Source organism: Monodon monoceros, unplaced genomic scaffold, assembly GCF_005190385.1.
Source record: "Monodon monoceros isolate NGI ecotype Baffin Bay Population unplaced genomic scaffold, NGI_Narwhal_1 Super_Scaffold_7, whole genome shotgun sequence".
NCBI lineage: Eukaryota > Metazoa > Chordata > Mammalia > Artiodactyla > Monodontidae > Monodon > Monodon monoceros.
The window spans coordinates 4,328,470-4,348,359 of record NW_021703784.1 but is presented as its reverse complement, the minus strand read 5'-3'; the positions used below and the strand labels follow the sequence as shown (position 1 = coordinate 4,348,359).

The following is a 19,890-nucleotide window of genomic DNA, read 5'->3' as shown; positions in this document are numbered from 1 at the left end:
CACACACACACACACACACACACACACCCCTGCATCGGTTTGTTGCCCTAGAGTGTCACATAAACTGACTTCCTAAGTGCCAGACACACACACACACTCACACACACACACACACACACACACCCCTGCATCGGTTTGTTGCCCTAGAGTGTCACATAAACTGACTTCCTAAGTGCCAGACAGACACTTCCTAGTCAGGCTGAAGCTGGGAACGGATCCCCTGGGGCGGGGGCGGGCCCGACAGCATCCCCTGCTCCACACAGGCTTCCTCTTGTACCACCATGTCCACCACCGGCCACCGCTGGACCAGCACATCCACTCGCTCCTGCTGTGTGCCGTGTTCGCAGGGGCTGTCAGCCTCACCTTGGAAGTGATCCTCCGGGACAACATCGTGCTGGAACTCTTCCGTACCAGCCTCGTTATCCTTCAGGGCACCTGGTTCTGGCAGGTAATTATTCAAAACCATGCTCCTCACCTGGTGCAAGGACGAAGCAGGCCCGCCGAGCGCATCCAGGAGATGCAGCACTGACACACCACTCGAAGGGGGTCAGAAGCCACTTCTCTGCCCACGCCCACCCCTGACCTACGTGACTTTAGCCATCGATATCCTGCTGACACATAAACAAGCTTCATCAACAGAGCACAGGTAGCGAGCAGGCTGAGGATTTATTTACCTGCCTGCCCTTCCCAGCAGAGCTACTGACACCACTTACAGCCTCTACTTGCTTAAAACTGTTCATCTGAAATGTGGGCCCTGAAATTTTAAGTAAGGCTACACTAAAACCAGAGCTAACAGAGCAATTTCCTGTGCAGAGGCTGTTCGATGCTAACAGAGGCATGGGGAATGAGTTGTCTGGGCAATGACAGACACTCTGGCAGCCACAGGAGGCTAGGGGGCTTCTCAGGCCCACCTAATGACAAGGCTGGCTTCTCTGTATAATCCACCAGATCGGGTTTGTGCTGTTCCCGCTTTTTGGAGCACCCGAATGGGACCAGAAAGATGACGCCAACATCATGTTCATCACCATGTGCTTCTGCTGGCACTACTTGGCCGCCCTCTGCATTGTGGCCATCAGCTACTCGCTGGTTTACTGGTATGTCCAAGAGAAGATGACTTTTGCCAAGTTTGTCCTGACCTGCCCCGTCCCCGAGATGTATTACATTGCATCCTTTTTACCTCCACGCCCCACCCTTCATAACTAAGCAGTGCTAACGTCTACCACTTAATGAGGGCCAACTATATGCCGAGCTCTGTGCAAGGCACTCTATGCCTGCACGTGAGGCTGACGAAGTCTGAGAAGTTAAAGGACCGTCTGTCTGGTCACGGCGACCTCACAGACCCAGGTTTCAAACTCAGTTCTGATGGATTTTAAGTCCGTAGTTTGAAAGGAAAAACTCTGCCTTAGGCCATCAGTACTGAACCGCAGTCCCTGCTGTGTCCCTGGTTCATTCAGAGCCCAACACCTTATTCCTGGTTTTGCCCTACTTCCCAGGGACGTGTGACGGTCAGATAAGACACCACAGCAGCAAGCGCTCACGACAGCGCTCGCTCTCCCGAGGTTACCAGAGTAGATAGTAATTCCTAGGCACTGACTGTGTCCCAGCACTGTGGTCAGCACTTAAAGTGTGTAAATTACCCCACTTAATGCTCACTTTATAAAGGATGCACGTGATGTTTACAGACGGGGAAACCAAGGCTTCCAAAGACTAACTGGATCGAGGTCACCCAAGGGGTAAACGGCAGAGCCCAGCTCTTTAACCACTGCACACCCGGTCCTGCTAGTTCTGTGTCGTCAGAGCCACCTCTGTTCTTTCCTAGTTCCTGATTTCCCTACCCAAAGAGAGAGAGTTCACCCAGAGAGAGTTCCACACAGACCAAACAGAAGGGAAAGCAGGCCATGGTTTCTCTGAGTTCTATTGCCCGGTCAGTGAATCAACAAATTGTGGGGCAGGGGAACTAAGTTGAGTCTCAGTTACATCACTGACCTTTAAGTGACTGTGAGTCCTTTCACCACCAAAGAGCGCTGTCTAAGAAATCGGAGATGCAGGTGAGTCACCACGGTATTTGACAGAGACATAAAAAACATGCTCTGAGGGCCAGCGGACGCCTTCGCATCCTCGGGTGAGGGAATAAGGCAACCTGGGGCTCACTCCATCTGCAATTATTGTCTCCCCATTACAGCTTCCTGACACGGGTAAAGAGGCCTGGAGACAGAGAAATCATTGGGATTCACAAGCTGAAGTCAGATCACACCTACCAGAAGGCCCTCCTGAGCGGCTCTGATGAGGACTAGGGCGGCCATCGGTCACCAACGGAGGACAGAGTGTCCTCTGGGGGCACAGCTGGTGGTCAGTGGGGCAGCTCCCTTCCTTCACTGAAACCCCCATTGTGATCCACTCTCAAGGGTCTGTATATTTGCATCTGCTCATTTAACCAGCTGAAGTCTCTGCTGCTGTGGTATACTTTGTAGAGAAAAACGAAGCCAGCCTTTATTTGTGTCTCAGTGTGAAGAGAACTCAGACTCTGAAAGTTTCAGAACAGGAAGTGACCTCATGGGTGAATTCAGAATATGAATCCAGCAGAATTTACTGCTTTTGATAATTTAGCCCTTTTTCCCTCAAGAAGGCAGGTACTTTCTTATCAGAAGGTGAATGACAGAGCCTTTATTTTAGAGACATAATTCTAATCCGTATTTTGTAAAGTAAAATAATTCACGAGCTTTGGTATTTTTAAACATGACTCGCTAAGCATCTCCTAACTAATCATAATGTTCCGGAATACTGCAATACCACTCACTGTTGATAAGTGATGAAGTTGGGCCAAAGGTGATTCTTTTGGTTAAATCAGGAAGCTAGTGAGTGGTCCAGCCGAGAGCTGGAGCCCAGATATTCTGACTTCTCAAAAGTACCCTAGTAAGAGGGTGCTGACAGGAAACCTCTATAATGAGGTGGAGAGAAAAATGTCAGGTTATGGAAGGCCTTGAATTTCAACATAGCTGAAAGCAAAAGATAAGAATCCTGCAAAGGACGTGAATCTTGAACTAGTGACATAAAGTCTTGATACTCGAATCTTGGTTCTGGACCTGTTCTTTTTTTTTCTTTACGTTTCGTTCAACAAATATTTATTAATCATCTACTTTGCACCAGCACTGAAATGGTTGTAAGGATTAACGAAATATGTGTCCAGCAAAGAATTCACAGTCTAAAGGGAGAGATATAAGCAGTTATGTGCACGGTGACTGGTGCCCTAAGGGGTAAGTACAGATACCATGGGAAACGAAGGAGGGAAGGAGAAGGTGTGTGTTTGGGGGGTGCCCTACAGAAAAGCACATTCCAGGAACAGAGAATCCAGGCACAAAGACAGTGAGAGTACGAAAGAACGCGGATGGTTAATCAAGCTCTGTAAACTGATAAAAGTGGGTTAGGACAAATCTGAAAGGTCACAGGGACCCACAGTGCCATTCATTTGTACAGTATTTCCCAGACCTTAAACTGCTTTCTATCTCGTTTGACTCTCACAACCACCTGTACTGCAAGAACATCAGGGCTCTTCAGAGAACCGGATCAGCCTAAGGCCACACAACCACGAAGTCCTAAAGCCAGCCTTCAAGTAGGACTCAGAGGCCAGCTTCTCTCCCGCTATGCCCTCCGCTACTTCACACCAACATGGCAGAGATCAGCTGTGTGAAGCACGTATGCTCTTTGGAAGGAATGCTGTACTTACATGAAGGGCAACCTCCCACGGTCAGCCAGCATCTCAGGGTCGAAGCCACATCTTAGGGATTAAGAATGAGCTACTTGAAGACACTGAATTTTGAGACGAGAACCCAGGAGCCCCCTTTCAGGATCCACTTTGGCCTGCCTGCTGAGTAGGAACCCAAATGTTCATTTAGCAAGTCGTGAATGAAGCATGTTCTATCCAGCAAGTTCTACTGTCGGCCACTAATGTAAAACATGTTCTTGCCTCAGGGGCTGGAGGTGGAAGAAGGAACACAGTCGCAGGTTTACTTTCACAGTAAAGATCTCCATTTGAGATTTTTTTTTTCTTTTTTTTTTTGGCGGTACGCGGGCCTCTCCCTGCTGTGGCCTCTCCCGTCGCGGAGCACAGGCTCCAGATGCACAGGCCCGGCGGCCACAGCTCACGGGCCCAGCCGCTCCACGGCATGTGGGATCCCCCCAGACCGGGGCACGAACCTGTGTCCCCTGCATCGGTAGGCAGACTCTCGACCACTGCGCCACCAGGGAAGCCCTCCACTTTAGATTTTAAAAGTGGGGAGGGGACAGAACACTTTAAGGAAGTACAGCATTTTCTAGACAGTGAGGGGCTGAGGTGTGACGGTCAGATACAAAATATTACAGTTTGTTCTGATGCACCTGACACAGCACTGTTTGGTATACCTTCATGGAAGTGATCAACCTGCATAAATATTCTCAGATGTGGAGACAAAGTACAAACCGATCACAATGCCATTCACCAAATCTAGTCTCAGACACATGGTCTGAATAATTTCACTAGCCTCTGAGCCTCTGAACCAGGTTCTTCTGGAATTGTTCCCCACAAAACACCCACCAGCTACCATGTCTCTACAAGACCCCTGAGGTCTGCACGCAAGGAACCATGCCTGGTGCAAATGCCGGTGGTGTCACCCAAGCAGCTCCGGCAGGGGGTGCCATCCTCTGGGACCCAAGGGCAGGCTGGGCAGGAAGCACCAGGTCACACTTGCCACCAGCATCCTGAAACTAACCCGCGGGCTAGGATGTGAATATCTGCGGGCACCAAGGAGACAGGCAGAGTCAAGTGACTTCAGCAAACAAGAGTGGAGCTTAGGGTTGAGGCTGAACAAATGATGAAATCATTTGTTAAGTAAATTCAAAAGGGGTTTGTTTTAACCAGCAGTAAATGCCAGAGCCAGGATCCCTCAAGTTTCCACCTCTTTCTCGTTTGGAAACCGGCACACGGGCTTTTCACGTGACATGTGCTCAAGGAAATAATGCCATGCAGACGTGCTCTCCTCCACTCAGGTCAAAAACCAGTCTTTCCTTCCCTGCAGTCTCCGCCTCTCCCCATTACCAATCTTATTTCTGCGCCAGCCTTCTACCGCCCACCAAAAGCTCAATCTCACCCCCGCCAATTCACCTCTGCTCTTTATAATCCAGGCTTACCACTCCCAGCTCCGGACGGTCCCCACGTCTCATCAGGACACATCACAGCCACGTCCCCACAGGAAGGCAGCAGAAAGGGCACCTGAATTAAAAGACTGCACTCGCAGCTTGGTTCTCTTTAACTTCAGCTCAGGCTTGGATTTTCTCACAGTTAGAACACGGATGGTCACGTCTATTTTACCGAACTGCTTTACAAATCAAATGTCTGTGTACCCAGTGAGCCACTCTTTCTCTGCACCACTGCAACTTGCCTGATCACTCAGCGTCCACCCAGCAACCCCTCCAAAGGAGGCCACTCCAATTCTTTGCCCTCCAACTCCACTTCCTCACAGAGAGCCCGTCAAAGATCATCACTGAATTTCCATGAGTTAGGGATACATTTTTAATAATCTGGATACTTTCAAAAAAGACAGGGAAGTCCTGTCGTTACAGAAAAGCTTCACCACCCAACCCCTGCTCCAATACGAAAGAGGCATGTACTGTCAATAACCAGTGCTTTTAATTACACTTTAAAATATTCTGAGTTCTGCCTATAGCTCGAGGGAGGCTGAGAACCGTGAAGCAGCCAGGAGCAAATGACTGTAAACCCAGACCCACCTCCTCTGTGGCTGGTGCTGCCTCGTGGCTGCACCCACCCCCTACCCCTTCTCCCCACCTCTACTCTGGAGCAGAAGCGAGCAAAGTTCTACTTAATAGGTGACATTTCAGGCTTGAGGCCGTGTGGTCTCTATGACAACTACTCAGTTCTGCCTTCTAACTGAAAGCAGCCATAGGCAGTACATAAATGAATGGGCACGGGCTGTGTTTCAATAAAGCTTTATTTACAAAACTGGGTAGCCAGCCCAAGGGGCATGGCTTGCTGACTCTTGCTCCGGAACAAAGCAAAACGCATCATCTCTGAACTGCAATAAAGCCTGTGCTGCAAAAGCAGCACCTCTGCTGGCGTCTGCCTGCTCTGTCCGCTGGCCCTGGACTCGCGTGGGGACACGCTCGATAAGGGGGTCTAAGTCTGCAGGTGACGGTATGGACCACAGTCAAGATCCTGACAGCCCGTCTTTAAGAGGGGCCGCCAGACTAATCCCATTTCAGGGGCCCACGTGACCTCACTTCCCATGTTTCTCCCCCACCTCACGGCCTCTCTGCTACCATGCAGAGATCAAGTCAGCCTCCAACTTACTAAGAATCTTGCTCTTCTCTCATTCTGGTCAAAAGAATAAATAATCAGTTGAGGGGGAGGGGGCGAGCTAAGCCCAGGTTTCTACTTGATAAGGATGTACAAGATGTTCTCTAAAAAAATAAGTTACATAAAAACGTCTGGACACAGAGCTCCTAACTAAACCACCAGCCACAGAGAAGACCAGAGCTAAATAAACCCCGCACAGCACGAGCCTCGTCTGCCGTCTGCACACCTTCTCGCCGTCTGCCCAACCTCAGAGCCTCGCTCCAGGAAACAGCTGGGCTTGTGTGGCCACGGCGCGCTCACACGACCCCACCAGAGAAGCTTCTCCTGGACCAGACAGAACAGACCTCGGAACCCCAGCGCACCTGGCGCAGCGCACTCCCCGCCGAGCAGCAGCCGGGCCGCCATGGTCCCTCCGCTGGCCTTTCTCAGGCAGACGTGCCCGGGGGGTGATGCACCACCCGCTCCTCCCTTTCAGCCAGAAGGCCGACCGGGTGTGGCTTTTGCGGCCACCGTCTTCCTCCCTGAGAATCACTGCTGTTCAGGTGCCTGTTTAGGAGATGGGGCCGTGGTCACGACGACCGTGGAGACGGCTTTGGAGGAACCAGAAGCTGTTCCTTGCTGAAGGTGGGACGCGGGGACAGTCTGGATGCGCACCTGTTTGCAGAAAGAGTGTCTGGTCGGCAGACTGCCCGCGGCCCGTCAGCTGAGGACGAGCAGCACAGGGCAGGAGGGCAGCCCGACACGCGCAACGGGTGCCCGGACCTCACCTGTGTGGCCTGACCCTGCTGCTGGAGCTGCTGCAACTGCTGGGCGGTGAGGAAACTAACCGGCTTGTTGCCAGCAATGAGCTTCGTGCCTGCTGGCATGGTGGTGAGGATGATGTTGCGGCCCAGCCCGCCAAGGCTGCGGAGGGGAAGCACGAGTGAGGCACGGCCGGGCCGGGCCAGCATGAGGCCAGGTCTGGGGCCAGCGGAAAACCCCGGCACTCTGGACTGAAATGGAAACCGGCTGCCGAGACCACCTTTCTTCCAGCTTCTATGCTTCCCGTGTCAGAGAAGAGAGCAAGGCCAAAGCTCCCGGTGCTTTGGATGAAATGGCCCTGTATCTGCTCCGCGACCAGCAGGAGTAACGGACGGGGCCCCAGCAGGTGTGCACTCCTGACCAGAAACCCAGCCCTGCCAAGGCAGCCGCCCTGAGAGCAGCAGACTCATCTCCTCATGCCCTCCATCCCGATCTAAGTCAGAGCCACGAGACACCCAGGCCCCCAGGAGGCCCTCACCTCTGAGCCATCACAGCCCAGGGCTCAGCCATCGAGGCGAGGCCTCCCCTAACGCCCATGCTGGGGACTGCCCCCAGCTGTGTCACACCCACCACCCCCATCCAGCTCCGCCTGTGCCCTCCCCCTTGCTTTCCCTAGAGCACGTCACCGGCCACACAGTACTTTAACTCACTATTCCTCTCCCCACTCACCCTACAGTATAAGCCTGAAGGCAGCACCAACTTCTGTCTGTTTTAATCACTGCTGTATCCACAGCACCTAAAACAACGCGGGGTGCTCGAGACTCACTGCTGAGCACAACAAAGGAGCCCGGGAAACCAGCCGCCTTCCCCTGCATGTCTAGGTGTCCCCCTACTGCCGCCCGCCCAACCCTCTACAGCACTTACTTGGCTCCAAGGTTGCCTTTGATGATGGGGGCTGTGACCACACCCTTGCCCTTCATGGGCTGGCTAATGACAGAGAGTGGAACTGTGATCCGCGTAGGCAGCTTCCCCTAGAGAGAAAAAGCAACTGGGTTTACGGAATGGAAGAAAAGACCGCCACGCAGCGTCACCCAGCGCCACCCAACATCACCCAGTGCCACCCAGCTGCCATGAGCCTCCTCTCTCCTGCCTCAGGAAGCAGAGCAGCCGCACGCACCTGCCGTCATCAGGGCAAGACATGTGCCCGAACCACCAAGGAAAGCGTGTGTCCACTTAGGCACAGTATGAGCCTGAGCTCCCAGAGGGGAGGGTCTTACTCATCCACGTACCCCCAACACCGGGGACACAGCCAGGCGGAGGAACTGAGCAAGGACAGAGGCACTCAGGAGTGAATACAGCAGGTGCATAACTGCTGCTCCCCTCGAGCAGGCGCACTGCTGGGGAGCACACAGCAGGACACATTCCCCGAGTGCTCTGCTTCTCCCAGAGGTAAGGGAGGTTGGTCAGCAGACACTAGTAATAAACTCAACCACATGAAAAGTCCAACCCACAGCTAATAAGAAGGCCCAGAGGAAGACAAAAGGAGCTGGAAAGACCTGGTATCTTCGGGATTTCATGATGGCTGGGGTTCGGCCACTACACTAGCCCATTTGTAGGTTGCCTGGTTTTTAACCCTTGGTTGATGATAAAATTTATATACAGTAGGATCCTGTGTACATACAACTTTAAAAAAATGATTCAAGAAGGGCAGCTAACAAGATGCAAAGAAAAGGAATCAACATTTCCCACAGGCAAGCTGGTTCTAAAGAAGCCAGGCAATTCAGGAGGAAAACTGTATACCAGGGCACCACACTGATCTCCACAGCTGAGCTCAACTGCAGCCCCTTAGAAAGCACGGAAAGATGTCAGTGGGCAAGAGAACACGGCCAGATGGGGCCTCCAAGGGAACCTACTAGGGTTGTATTGTCGTCCTAAGAATCCCTAGTGTTGAGAACAAGACCGCTTCAGACCAGCCATCCACCAACTTGTGTCCCTCCATGAACTAGCCTACCAGCTGCCTAGACAGACAGACAGGCAGCACCACTCAGTACTTCCTGCCCCACCAAATGCTCTCCGGTTACAGTGACCCTGATTGATGACAACAGGGTAGATACCGCTGGATTCACCTTTCTGTTTCAGAAGGACTCAAGAGAAACAAAAGTGCATCAAGTAAGCACTGTCTCCTTGCTTTCTTATTCTAACTTCTCTGATACGAGAACCTAAACAAACACTTCCTTTAAAGCGACACTGCACTTCAGGGTTGGCTGGTTGGTTTTACTACCATGTGGGTCCTCCTTCCTCCCACTAATCCTCTGGATTTTATCCAAATTAGTAAGGTTTTACTATATTGCCTGCTTAGAAAAGTAAACTGTATTTTATACTGTCCAGATGCACCCACCATACAGAACAGTGCCCCTTATCTAGAGATCAAAGAATAAACACATGCCCCCAGAAACACACCTGTTGATATGGAAATCTGGTTTATGATAAAGGTAGTACCCTCAAGTTAGCGGGGACGAGATATACTAGTCATTGATGTTGGAATAATTTGAAAAATATGAGACCTATACCACATGCCATTCACAAAAATATATTTCAAATGGATTTCTCAATTACACTTTTTTTAAACTCTAAAAATATTTTACGAAAATGAGGGCTGACATCTTTATAACCCTGGAGTAAGAAAGGCACAAGACACGAAACCTAGGAGCCGTAAAAGAAAATGTTGATGGATCTCATCAGATAAAATACCTGCAGAGCAAAAGGCTTCACGTGCAAGGTTAAAAATTGCCAGACTGGAAGAAAATATTTTCTACACATACAGGAACTAACATGCAGAAGACACAAAGGCTGGTGCCAGCTCACACAATACGAAAAGGCCAAATACCCCAGAAGAAAACCGGCAAAGATTGATTCACCCCTGGAGAGCCCATGCCAACCTCTGGACGAACGGCTGCCCATCCTCACTAAAGATCCAGGAAACAGAAAAAGAACTCTCTTTTTACTAGTAAGATAGGGACATAAATTTTAAAAAAACAGGATATCCAGCACAAGGTTAGGGTACGAGGGAAACAGGAAACTAGCTGATGGGGGGAGTGTAGGCTGGTGTGGCCTTTCTGCTAATACAACTGGAGTATCAGAACTTTCAATGTGTGCCTCCCCGACCCATGCCAGGAACCTCTGCTCCTGAAATACTGATACATGTTCACATACACAAACATGCACTGTAGCAATGGTTTTTAACAAGATACTAAGTATCGTAGGATCTGGAATGAGGCCCAAGACATATTTTTAAATATTTAAATAAAGCAAATCACAGATTGAGGTCTCTCATAGGGATTTTAAAACCACGTAAATATATACGACAATGCTCAGAAAAAGAACTAGGAGGATAAATGCCAAAACACGACGAGTGATGAGCCTCACGAAAGGAGAATCGGAGGTGGTAAGAGGACTCCATACTTACTCCGTGTACCTCCGCAGTGTTTTACTTTTTTTTTTTTATAACATCTTTATTGGAGTAGAGTTGCTTCACAACGTTGTGTTAGTTTCTGCTATATAACAAAGTGAATCAGCCATATGCACACGAATATCCCCTGCACTGTTTTACTTTTATGAGAACGTATGCCCACGCTACACTTTCGTAAATTTGTCTCAGAATTAAACAGCAAAGTATTTTAGTAAATAAGCCTGTTTGGGTCAGAGGAGGAGACAGACTCCCAACAAAAGCAGCTTCCCAAGCAGAAGGGCTGGTCTCCACCACCAATGTTACTCACAGCCTGGGACGTGGAAACAACCGTGGTGCTGACAGGGACCTGCCGCACAGCAGGGGCTCCTGTCCCGATGCTGATGGGGGTGCTGGAAGCCCCAGAAGCCACGGCCACAGTCTTGGACACGGCAGCATTCACACTGGGCAAGGACACCGCGGACGTATGGACAGTTCCAGACCCACTGGCCACGGAGGGCCCTTGCTTGGCATGGGCTGCGACCGTGATGGTCGGGCCTGCTTTGGGGGGCATCACCCCCAGGCCCTGCACGATGCGGATGGTGGCGGCTGGTTTGGCTTCAGATGGGGCCACTGTGTTTTTCCCCTTCTGGTCAGCCACACTCACGCCAAGCGCTGGCATCAAGCGAAAAGCTGAACTCGAGGCTTCTGCTGGCTTGAGGTCAGGAGTCACTTTGACCACGGTGGTCCCTGGTGGAGTGGATGAGGGGGCACTGGCTGGACTGGCCTTGGCAGGGCTGTCAGCTGCGTGGACTGGGTTGGAAGTGACGTGTAAGGTAGCGGAGATGCCTTTGCCTGTGGGGCCGCTGCCTGTCCCAAACAGGTCCTGGGTCAGTTTGACTGTGGTGACCTGGGACTTGGCCAACGTGGCCATCATGTCTGGAGTGATCCGCAGAACGGTCTGGCCCTTGGCGTCCGTGGTGATGGAGGAGGGCGGTAGCCGCAGCACGTCCTTGCCCTGGATACGGAAGTTAGTGGCTGTGAGTGGGATGCTGCTGCCCGTCTGGGGCTTCACGCCGAGCTGCCCAGTGATTGCCACCTGGAGGGGAAGAACAGCACTGACAAAGGCGTTCGCGAGGCTGAGCTGCTTCCAGAGCGTGACTCGGGGAACCTCCACTGCGGGAAATGTGGGTCTCATGTAATTTTCTAACTTGCTATTTTGAAAAATGGAAGACATTCGCCAAAGCAGGAAACAGTCAAACAAATCCATGCACCCGTAACACAATTTCAAAAGTTATCACTTGGCCAATTTTATCTATCTTTCCCCACTCTTCAGGGAGCTGGGGTGGGGGGAGGGAGGAGTTGGAATATTTTAAAGTAAACCAATAAGTATCATTTTGCTGATCAACACATTGGTCCCTGGACATCCAGGGCTGCTCAAGTCCCTGACATAAAATGGCACAGGGCAGTCGGCCCTCCGCACCTGAGGGTTCAAAATCAAAATTCCGTCAGTGGTTGGTTGAACCCGTGGAGGCAGAACCCAAGGAAAGAGAGGGCCGACTGGACTCCTACATGTCTCTAACCTAGAAGAGGACTTCTAAATGTAAAAGTAATCCCCTATCATCACCACATAATCACCCGTAAATATTATAACACACACTAGCATTTCCCCTACAGTCTCAAAAACGCCTCACTGTTGTGCCGACCTCCACTTTGAGGCAGCAGCAGGGCCCGGCACTAAAGGGCATGAGCCCCGGGGCCAGACTTCCCAGGTTCACATACCAACTCCTACCTACGGCCAATGTCCACGTGCAACAGGTGCGATCCTTCTAGGCGGGGGACTCTGTGTCTCGTGAGCCGTCCCCCCTCTACTGGACCACTCATGCCATCAGTCGAGTTCACTCACTATCCATGTCCACTGAGTGGTCACTTCTCAGGCCTCGTCTCACTGCCCTTCACACGCCTGGTGCTGCTACGGACTTCGTGAGCACACTTTCCTCTCAGCCTGTCTCGGTCTCCACACCACAGTGTTTCCTTCTGTCTCAGTGAATGACAGTACCGCCCACCCAGTCACTCAAGCCAAGAGCCACAGGGTCATTCCTGACCCTGTCCTCAAACCACCAGGAAATCACACTGCTCTACCGCCATGCCCTTGCTCGAAGCCCAGCCCACCGCCCACCTGCACGGCTGCAACTCCCTCCCAACTGGCTTCCCTGCTTCCGCCCTTGGCCCCTAAAGTCCATTCCACGCAAAAGCAGTGGAATGGACTTTAGATTTCTTTAAATGTAAACTAGGTCAAGTCATCCTGGCTCACAATCTTCCGATGGCTCCCATCACATTTAAATTAAAAGCAAAGTCTGACGTGACTTAACCACTGGCAACCTCGCCTTCTAACACCTGCGCACTTGCTCACGGAGACTCCAACAGCGTTCCTGTCGTTCCTCAAACATTCCCAACTCGAGGCCTTTTCACGTGCTGTTCCCAAGCCTGGGATGCCTGACCCCGGACAAGCACGGTTCCGCACACTCTCCAGCCTCGCTCACCACTCTCACAAGCCTTCTCCCTAGAGAGGTGTTCTCTATGACACTAGGAGCCTTAGAAATGCAGGGGCCTGGTCTGGGTGATGCACAGACTCAGCCCCCAACACCCTGCACAGTGGCCGGCACACAAAAAGCACCCAAAAAACATCTGATGAAAAAAATAACGTTGCTTCATCATTAGTGGTCCCATTTCTTCAACAGTAAAACAGGGATAACAAAAGTGCCTGCCCTGTGGTGTTATGAGAATGACATTCAAGTTATTCTATAGGGTTTTAGCTAAGTAAATTCATGAAGAGTCTACTCCAAATCAAGAAACTCAGCTACTTAATGCTGAAGTACATGGAAAGAAACAGGAAAAAAAAAAAACAAAAACCTCTTTGGCACCTACCAAGCTTGCACTGCCCTTGCTGGAAACTCATGCTTGAAATACCTACGAACTAAGGATCAAAGGTCACAAGCCACTAAGATCTCCAACTATCCTTTGATTCTAGACAAAGGAGTCAGACCCACCTGGACAGCCATGCACCTACCTGCTTGATAATGTTCTGCCCTGTGACGTTCTGAATGACGGCAGCCGCGGGGGTGCTTGGAGCAGAGCCCCCAGGAGAACTGGTGGCCGGCTTACTCGCAGGGTTGACTGTGGCAGGAAGACTTGTCACTGTGAGCCCCGCCGGCCCCGGTCGCTGCACGGTGGCCGCCGCAGTCTGAGCTTTGACTGGAACAGTGGCCATTACTGTCTAGTTCAGGGCAGGAGGGCAAGAGCTGAATTAGACACTAAGCCGCAGACCAGCACGCGGAGTGGTCTCCACCTGTCACCACCCAGGAAGCGTTCCTGTAAGAGGGCTTCTAATCTAACAACGCCGAGGGCGCACTACCCTCTAAAATGAACAGTGCGGAGTTCTTACCCTTAGGTAGAACATCTTAACTTTCAGGAATACTTTCTCATTTAACATCTCATTTCACCCCTACAAACTGAGGGCAAACATTATACCCCTTTTACAGCAGAGGGACCTGAGGCAGGAGACCCTCGTCTAAAGCACAGCAGTTAGTGGCCTGGCTAAGCCTAGAGGCACAAGGGAAGGAGCCTGAGACCTAGAATCACAGGCCTGGATTTACATCCCACCTCTATCTACCAGGGTCCTGATGTCACAATCCTGCGTAAATCACTAAGCTTCCCAAAGTTCTGATTCCCGACACGTATTCAATAAAACAAAACTGATAACTTGCTTACCAGGCTTTGAACATTAAATGAGCTGTTGTGATAAACACCATCGTGAGCAGCAGTAACCTGGGTCCTGGGTCCTGACCCAGACTGCCTGGCAAACTCATCACCCCGGCCCCTGGGCCCCGTCCCTCCTTACCTGGGGCCCGCCTTTGGCCTGCACGGCCGTGGCCGGCACGCGAATCTGTGGTCCTGCTGTCATCTGTGGCAGCGTCGGTGCCGGCCCCGCTGACTGAGTCACAGCAGGAAGGCTGGGCTGGGCCACCACCCGCACTTGGGGGAGTCCAGCCGAGCCGGAGTGGCTCACGACACGGGCAGCAGCCTGAGAACTCGGTGGAGTCTGGCTGGACGCCGGGGAGAGCATGGTTCCCAGCTGCGGCATCGTTGGCGAAGACACGAGAAGAACACTGTAAAGAACACACAGGGAAACAACACAGACAACTTAGGACACGGATTCAAAAGAACCCTGGAGGGAGAAAGCTGGAGAGGAAATGGAAGCGCTCACCCCGAAGTGGATTTCACGGGTTCCGAGACAGTCGTCGGGCCACTTTTGTTCACTGACGGCACAGGCGGGGGGGAGATGGGCGTGGCGGGCAGAGCAGGAGTGGTGGGGGTCACAGGCGTGACTGGGGTGGGGGGCATGCTGGAGTCGCTGAGGCTCAGCTGGCTCTGCTCGGAAGGGCCAGCGCCGAGGACCTTCACCGAACCCTCCTTGCTGCTGGACTTCTACACAAGGAGAGGGAGCGCATGGACGCGGGCGTGAGCAAGGCCCACGGGGATGCCACAGCCCCTCGGCCGCCATCCCACGAGGTCACTTCCCACCTTGGATGGGGGCTTGGGTTTTTGCTGCAGGGCCTTCCTGGCTTTAGCGGCAGCTGCTTGGGCCTGGTGGATCCGCTCTGTGGACAAGAGTGGGAAGCTTCAGCAACAGCTTAACCTCAGCACAGTACGGAGGGTGGTCTTACCAAGAGCCAGGGCGCTAACCCGCCTCTACAGCTCTGTCCTGCCCGCATGCCAATGAGAAGGAGTGGAGCTGGGGCAGGAGGGCAGAGGCAGCCCTCAGCTGGCTGGGCACACACCGAACTCTTCCTCGCTCCGGTCCCGATGCAAGTAGATCCACAACTTCCGTCCGATGTCGTACTTCACACACGGGTCCTTCTCGTAATGCAGCCGATCCAGGGCACCACTCACCACTGTATTCACCTGAGACCCAGGACAAAGAGGAGGAAGGACCACGCAGGCTCAGACTCGGGGAAAATCCCTGGGTGAGAGGCACAGCTAACACACACATCCTACCTCCCAATGGCTAACCCCATCACTCGGCAAAACAAGAAACTACGAGTCCTGAGAGATGGAGGTGCTGTGCCCTGAAGATGGTGAGCTGAGAGAAGGAGAGCCTCGCCAATGGCAAGGTCGAGGGGCAGCACTGCTTTCCTTTCTCAAGACGGCCTCCTTTCCTCTCCATCGGTTTTTTTTTTTTGGCTGCGCCGCACGGCTTGCAGGATCTTAGGTCCCCGATCAGGGACTGAACCTGGACCCTCAGCAGTGAGAGTGCCGGGTCCTAACCGCTGGACCACCAGGGAATTCCCCATCAGTTGTTTTTCTTTTTTTTTTTTACGTTATTCTATCTTGTATCTCCTTGTAAGCTCCCTTAAATCCATCCTGGAACAAAACACGAGCAGCCCTTCCCCTCCTACCTGAGTGCTGGTGACGTCTGGAGCCAGGAACTGGGAGTCCTTGAGCAGCTCGCAGATCTCCGCCCGCGTGCCCTCCCCGTTGGGCAGCCGGGCCGCCGCATCGCGAACTGACACCAGAAACAGCAAAGTCCGAGCGTCAGCAGGGCTCCCCGGGAGAGCTGTCCCCCAACTGCTGACCAGCAGCAGGTGGGCATGGCCCTCTGCAGGCAGCTTCTTCCACACCCTTCACACTTTCAGCCAAGGCTGAAGACCCAGGACCCCTGAGAGTTCAGTGCGTCCAGGAACTCAGGCAGAAAAAAGTTACAACTTTAACTGAAATTCAGCACTTCCCTCCATTGTGAACCAAGGTTGGCATAACCTTTGTTGGCATATGTTGCCAACCATATGATGGCAGTGCCATGATGCTGTAATGGAAATCAGACATTTTCTTATCACAGCACAGCTGCTGCGGACAACCCAAAATATTATTTCCACTCATCACTAGTTGGGAACTAGAGGAGTTAGAAGACCTGCCACTAGATCTTGTCTTTTTTTTTTTGCAGTACACGGGCCTCTCACTGTTGTGGCGTCTCCCGTTGTGGAGCACAGGCTCCAGACGCGCAGGTTCAGCGGCCATGGCTCACGGGCCCAGCCGCTCTGCGGCATGTGGGATCTTCCCGGACCGGGGCACGAACCCACGTCCCCTGCATCGGCAGGCGGACTCTCAACCACTGCGCCACCAGGGAAGCCCAAAACCATACATTTCTGCACCATAAATCTGTTTTAATATTCTGATAACAATTTCAATATGACTGGTTTCTTTTGTAACTCTGTGCATCTTATTTTAGGCATTTAAAAACTTAATTCTGAGAAGGGGTCCAGGGTTACCAGACTGCCAGCAATCTGTGGCACAAAAAAGGTTAAAAACCTCACCTTTGAAGGAATCCTAGCCTGGAGGAAGCAAATTCCGACACCTAAGCTAACTGTTTAGCAGCCTGTGAACAGTTCCTGAAGGAAGGTAAACATGAGCCCAGACCCCAGGGAGGAAACACGGATTCTGTGTAGATCTCTGGGGCAGAATCCCTCCTTCCGCCTCCCCAACTGCAAGGCTTCCTGAAGCTACGCTGACCCTCCAGCCTTTGCAATGGGGGCGGGGGGGTGGGTGGGAAGCAGACGGAGGCACGCACCCAGGGACAGGATGGTGACGTAGGCGGGCCGGTCGGAGCGCAGCAGGGAGTGTTCCCGCGCCTTGTTGAGCGATGTCTCCTTGTCGAACACGCCCTTCACGGGCCCCACCACGGACTCGAAGCCATGCATGCGGAAGGTGAATGCCCTGTGGGGCTGGCTGTACCGGTAACGCTCCTGCCAAAAGAAGGGCCGAGGCTCCTGAGTCAGTCACGGGGGCTCTCTCTAGCCACCCCGTACAGGAAGGGGTCAGCCCGGAGACATTAAAGCAAAAAAGCAAACAGGCTATTCCACTAGGAACACTGAGCCGGCCACAGCGGGAGAAGGATGGTCCCCAAACGCCAGTCACTAGCGAACGGATCAGGAGGTAAATGTGTTGTCTTGTATCTGAAGAAAAACCACCAGACCATTATTTCGTTCCCTTCCTCACACCAGCTCTGCCCCCAAAAGCAATCCCAACCCACGGAATAGCAAGGTTAAGGGTGTGAGTTGCTTCCAAGAATTTGGACTCAAGGACAGTCAGGCTCAGAGCTTCTCACCTCATGGCCTCACAGATACAGAGATTTACACCGGGTTCCAGCTTTTTCTTACCTGCTCCTGAAAAACTCGCTTCTCCTCTCCCGTGCTGGGCCGCACCACATAGTCAGTTCTTCTGGAACACAAAGACCTTTGGGTCCATCACCCCTTCTCCAGCACCCCAAACCACTGGGTCCATCGCCCCCTCTCCAGCACCCAGAACCACATCCTTTGCAACACGAGTGCTCTATTTGTTCATTAGTGCTCTTATCTTGCAAAGGTCAGAAGTCCACTTTCCAAATCCTGCCAAGTAGCTCCTGCTGGTATTTGCAAAATTACTTGATTCTTAGAAGTCCAGAAAGGTACTGGGTAGGTGGGAAAGAAACTGACGTCATGTTTTACCTACTGTTTTCAGTACTGTTGCTAAGTAAGCCTAATCTAAAGGTAACAAAGAATTCAGCTTTAGAGGAACAAAGGACTTCAAATTTGTACGATGACAAGGGTGGTTTTTCTGCTTCCTAGGCAAAAGTACCAAGTAAGTGAGATCAGGGAATTCCCCGGTGGTTCAGTGGTTAGGACTCCGCATTTTCAATGCCGGGGCCTGGGTTTGATCCCTGGTTGGCGAACTAAGCTCCCATAAGCCACGCAGTGCAGCCAAAAACAAAAAGAAAAGAAAAAAAGAAATTGAGTTCTATTATGTAAGGCAATGGTTCTGCCACTTTCAGGTTGGTCCTGAGTGCTGGTGTTCAGGAATCTAACTAAAGAGCTATACAACAGCATCAAAGCAATAAAACTCTTAGAATACGTTTAACCAAGGAGGTGGAAGATCTCTACACTGAAAACTACAAGACTTTGATTAAAGAAATTGAAGAAGACACAAGTAAAAAGATACTCTATGTTCAAGGATTGGAAGAATACTGTTAAAATGCCCATATCATCCAAAGATATCTATAGATTAATGAAATCCCTATGAAAATTCCAATGACCTTTTTCACAGAAATAGAAGAAAACAATCCTAAAATTTGTATGGAACCACAAAAGACCCCGAACAGCCAAAGCAATCCTGAGAAAGAACAAAGCTGGAAACATCACACTTGCTGATTTCAAACTATGTTACAAAGTCACAGTAATCAAAATAGTATGGTACTCTCATAAAAATAGACACATAAACCAGTGGGACAGAACTGAGAGCCAAGAAATAAACCACTGCACATATGGTCAACTAATACTTGGCAAATGGAGCCAAGAATACTCAATGAGGAAAGAACAGCCTCTTCAATAAACAATGCTGGGAAAACTGGACAACCACAAGCAGAAGAATGAAACTGGGCCCCTACCTTAAACCATTCACAAAAATTAACTTGAAATGGATTACACTTCAACGTAACACCTGAAACTAAACCTCCTAGAAGAAAATATCGGGAAGAAGCTCCTGCACAATGATCTTGGCAATGATTTTTTGGAGATGACACCAAAAGCACAAGCGACAAAAGCAAAAATAAACAAGTAGGACTACCTCAAAGAAAAGCTTCTGTACAGGGGCCTTCTCTGGCGGCACAGTGGTTAAGAATTCACCTGCCAATGCAGGGGACACGGATTCAAGCCCTGGTCCAGGAAGATTCCCACATGCCTCGGGGCAGCTAAGCCCGTGCGGCACAACTACTGAGCCTGCGCTCTAGAGCCCGCAAGCCACAACACCGAGCCTGTGTGCCACAACTACTGAAGCCTGTGTGCCTAGAGCCCGTGCTCCACAACAAGAGAAGCCACCGCAACGAGAAGCCTGTGCACCGCAACAAAGAGTAGCCCCCACTCGCCGCAACTAGAGAAAGCCTGTGCACAGCAATGAAGACCCAACGTAGCCAAAAATTAAATAAATTTATTTTTTAAAAAAAGCTTCTATGCAAAGAAAACCATCAACAAAATGAAAAGGCAACCTACAGAATAGCAGAAAATATTCTCAAAACATACAAGTGTAAGAGGTTAATATCCAAAATATTTAAGGAACTCCTACAACTCAAAAGCAAAATACCCAAATAATCCAATTAAAAAACGGGCAAAGGACCTGAACAGACATTTTTCTAAAGATACACGAATGACCAACAGGTACACGAAAAGGTGCTCAACATCACTAATCATCAAGGAAATACAAATCAAAACCACAATGAAATATCACTTCACATCCACTGGAGTACCTATTATCAGAAAGACAAGAAATAACA

At 51.1% G+C, this 19,890-nt stretch overlaps 2 protein-coding genes across 6 annotated transcripts in view; one reads left to right on the top strand and one right to left on the bottom strand.

The window, feature by feature from the left end:
• Positions 1-6,459, top strand: part of TMEM45B (transmembrane protein 45B) — a 34,834-nt gene extending 28,375 nt beyond the window's left edge. The window contains exons 4-6 of the mRNA XM_029207183.1: positions 264-448; positions 949-1,094; positions 2,183-6,459. Of these exons, the coding sequence (XP_029063016.1) occupies positions 264-448; positions 949-1,094; positions 2,183-2,294 (443 nt within the window). The 3' untranslated portion in view covers positions 2,295-6,459. The remainder of the gene's footprint in view (positions 1-263; positions 449-948; positions 1,095-2,182) is intronic.
• Positions 6,460-6,715: 256 nt separating this feature from the next.
• NFRKB (nuclear factor related to kappaB binding protein) overlaps positions 6,716-19,890 on the bottom strand; it is a 35,583-nt gene continuing 22,408 nt past the window's right edge. For 3 of the 5 annotated variants that reach the window (XM_029207177.1, XM_029207180.1, XM_029207179.1), the window contains 12 exons: positions 17,747-17,807; positions 17,158-17,332; positions 15,992-16,098; positions 15,374-15,497; positions 15,117-15,193; positions 14,800-15,020; positions 14,434-14,701; positions 13,603-13,809; positions 10,864-11,631; positions 8,012-8,118; positions 7,114-7,249; positions 6,716-7,000 (listed from right to left, as the gene is read on the bottom strand). In XM_029207177.1, coding sequence (XP_029063010.1) covers positions 6,875-7,000; positions 7,114-7,249; positions 8,012-8,118; positions 10,864-11,631; positions 13,603-13,809; positions 14,434-14,701; positions 14,800-15,020; positions 15,117-15,193; positions 15,374-15,497; positions 15,992-16,098; positions 17,158-17,332; positions 17,747-17,807 — 2,377 coding nt within the window. In that variant the 3' untranslated portion in view covers positions 6,716-6,874. Of the gene's footprint in view, positions 7,001-7,113; positions 7,250-7,816; positions 7,884-8,011; positions 8,119-10,863; positions 11,632-13,602; positions 13,810-14,433; positions 14,702-14,799; positions 15,021-15,116; positions 15,194-15,373; positions 15,498-15,991; positions 16,099-17,157; positions 17,333-17,746; positions 17,808-19,890 lie in introns of those variants that run through there. The other 2 variants (XM_029207181.1, XM_029207182.1) reach the window with 2 other exon arrangements.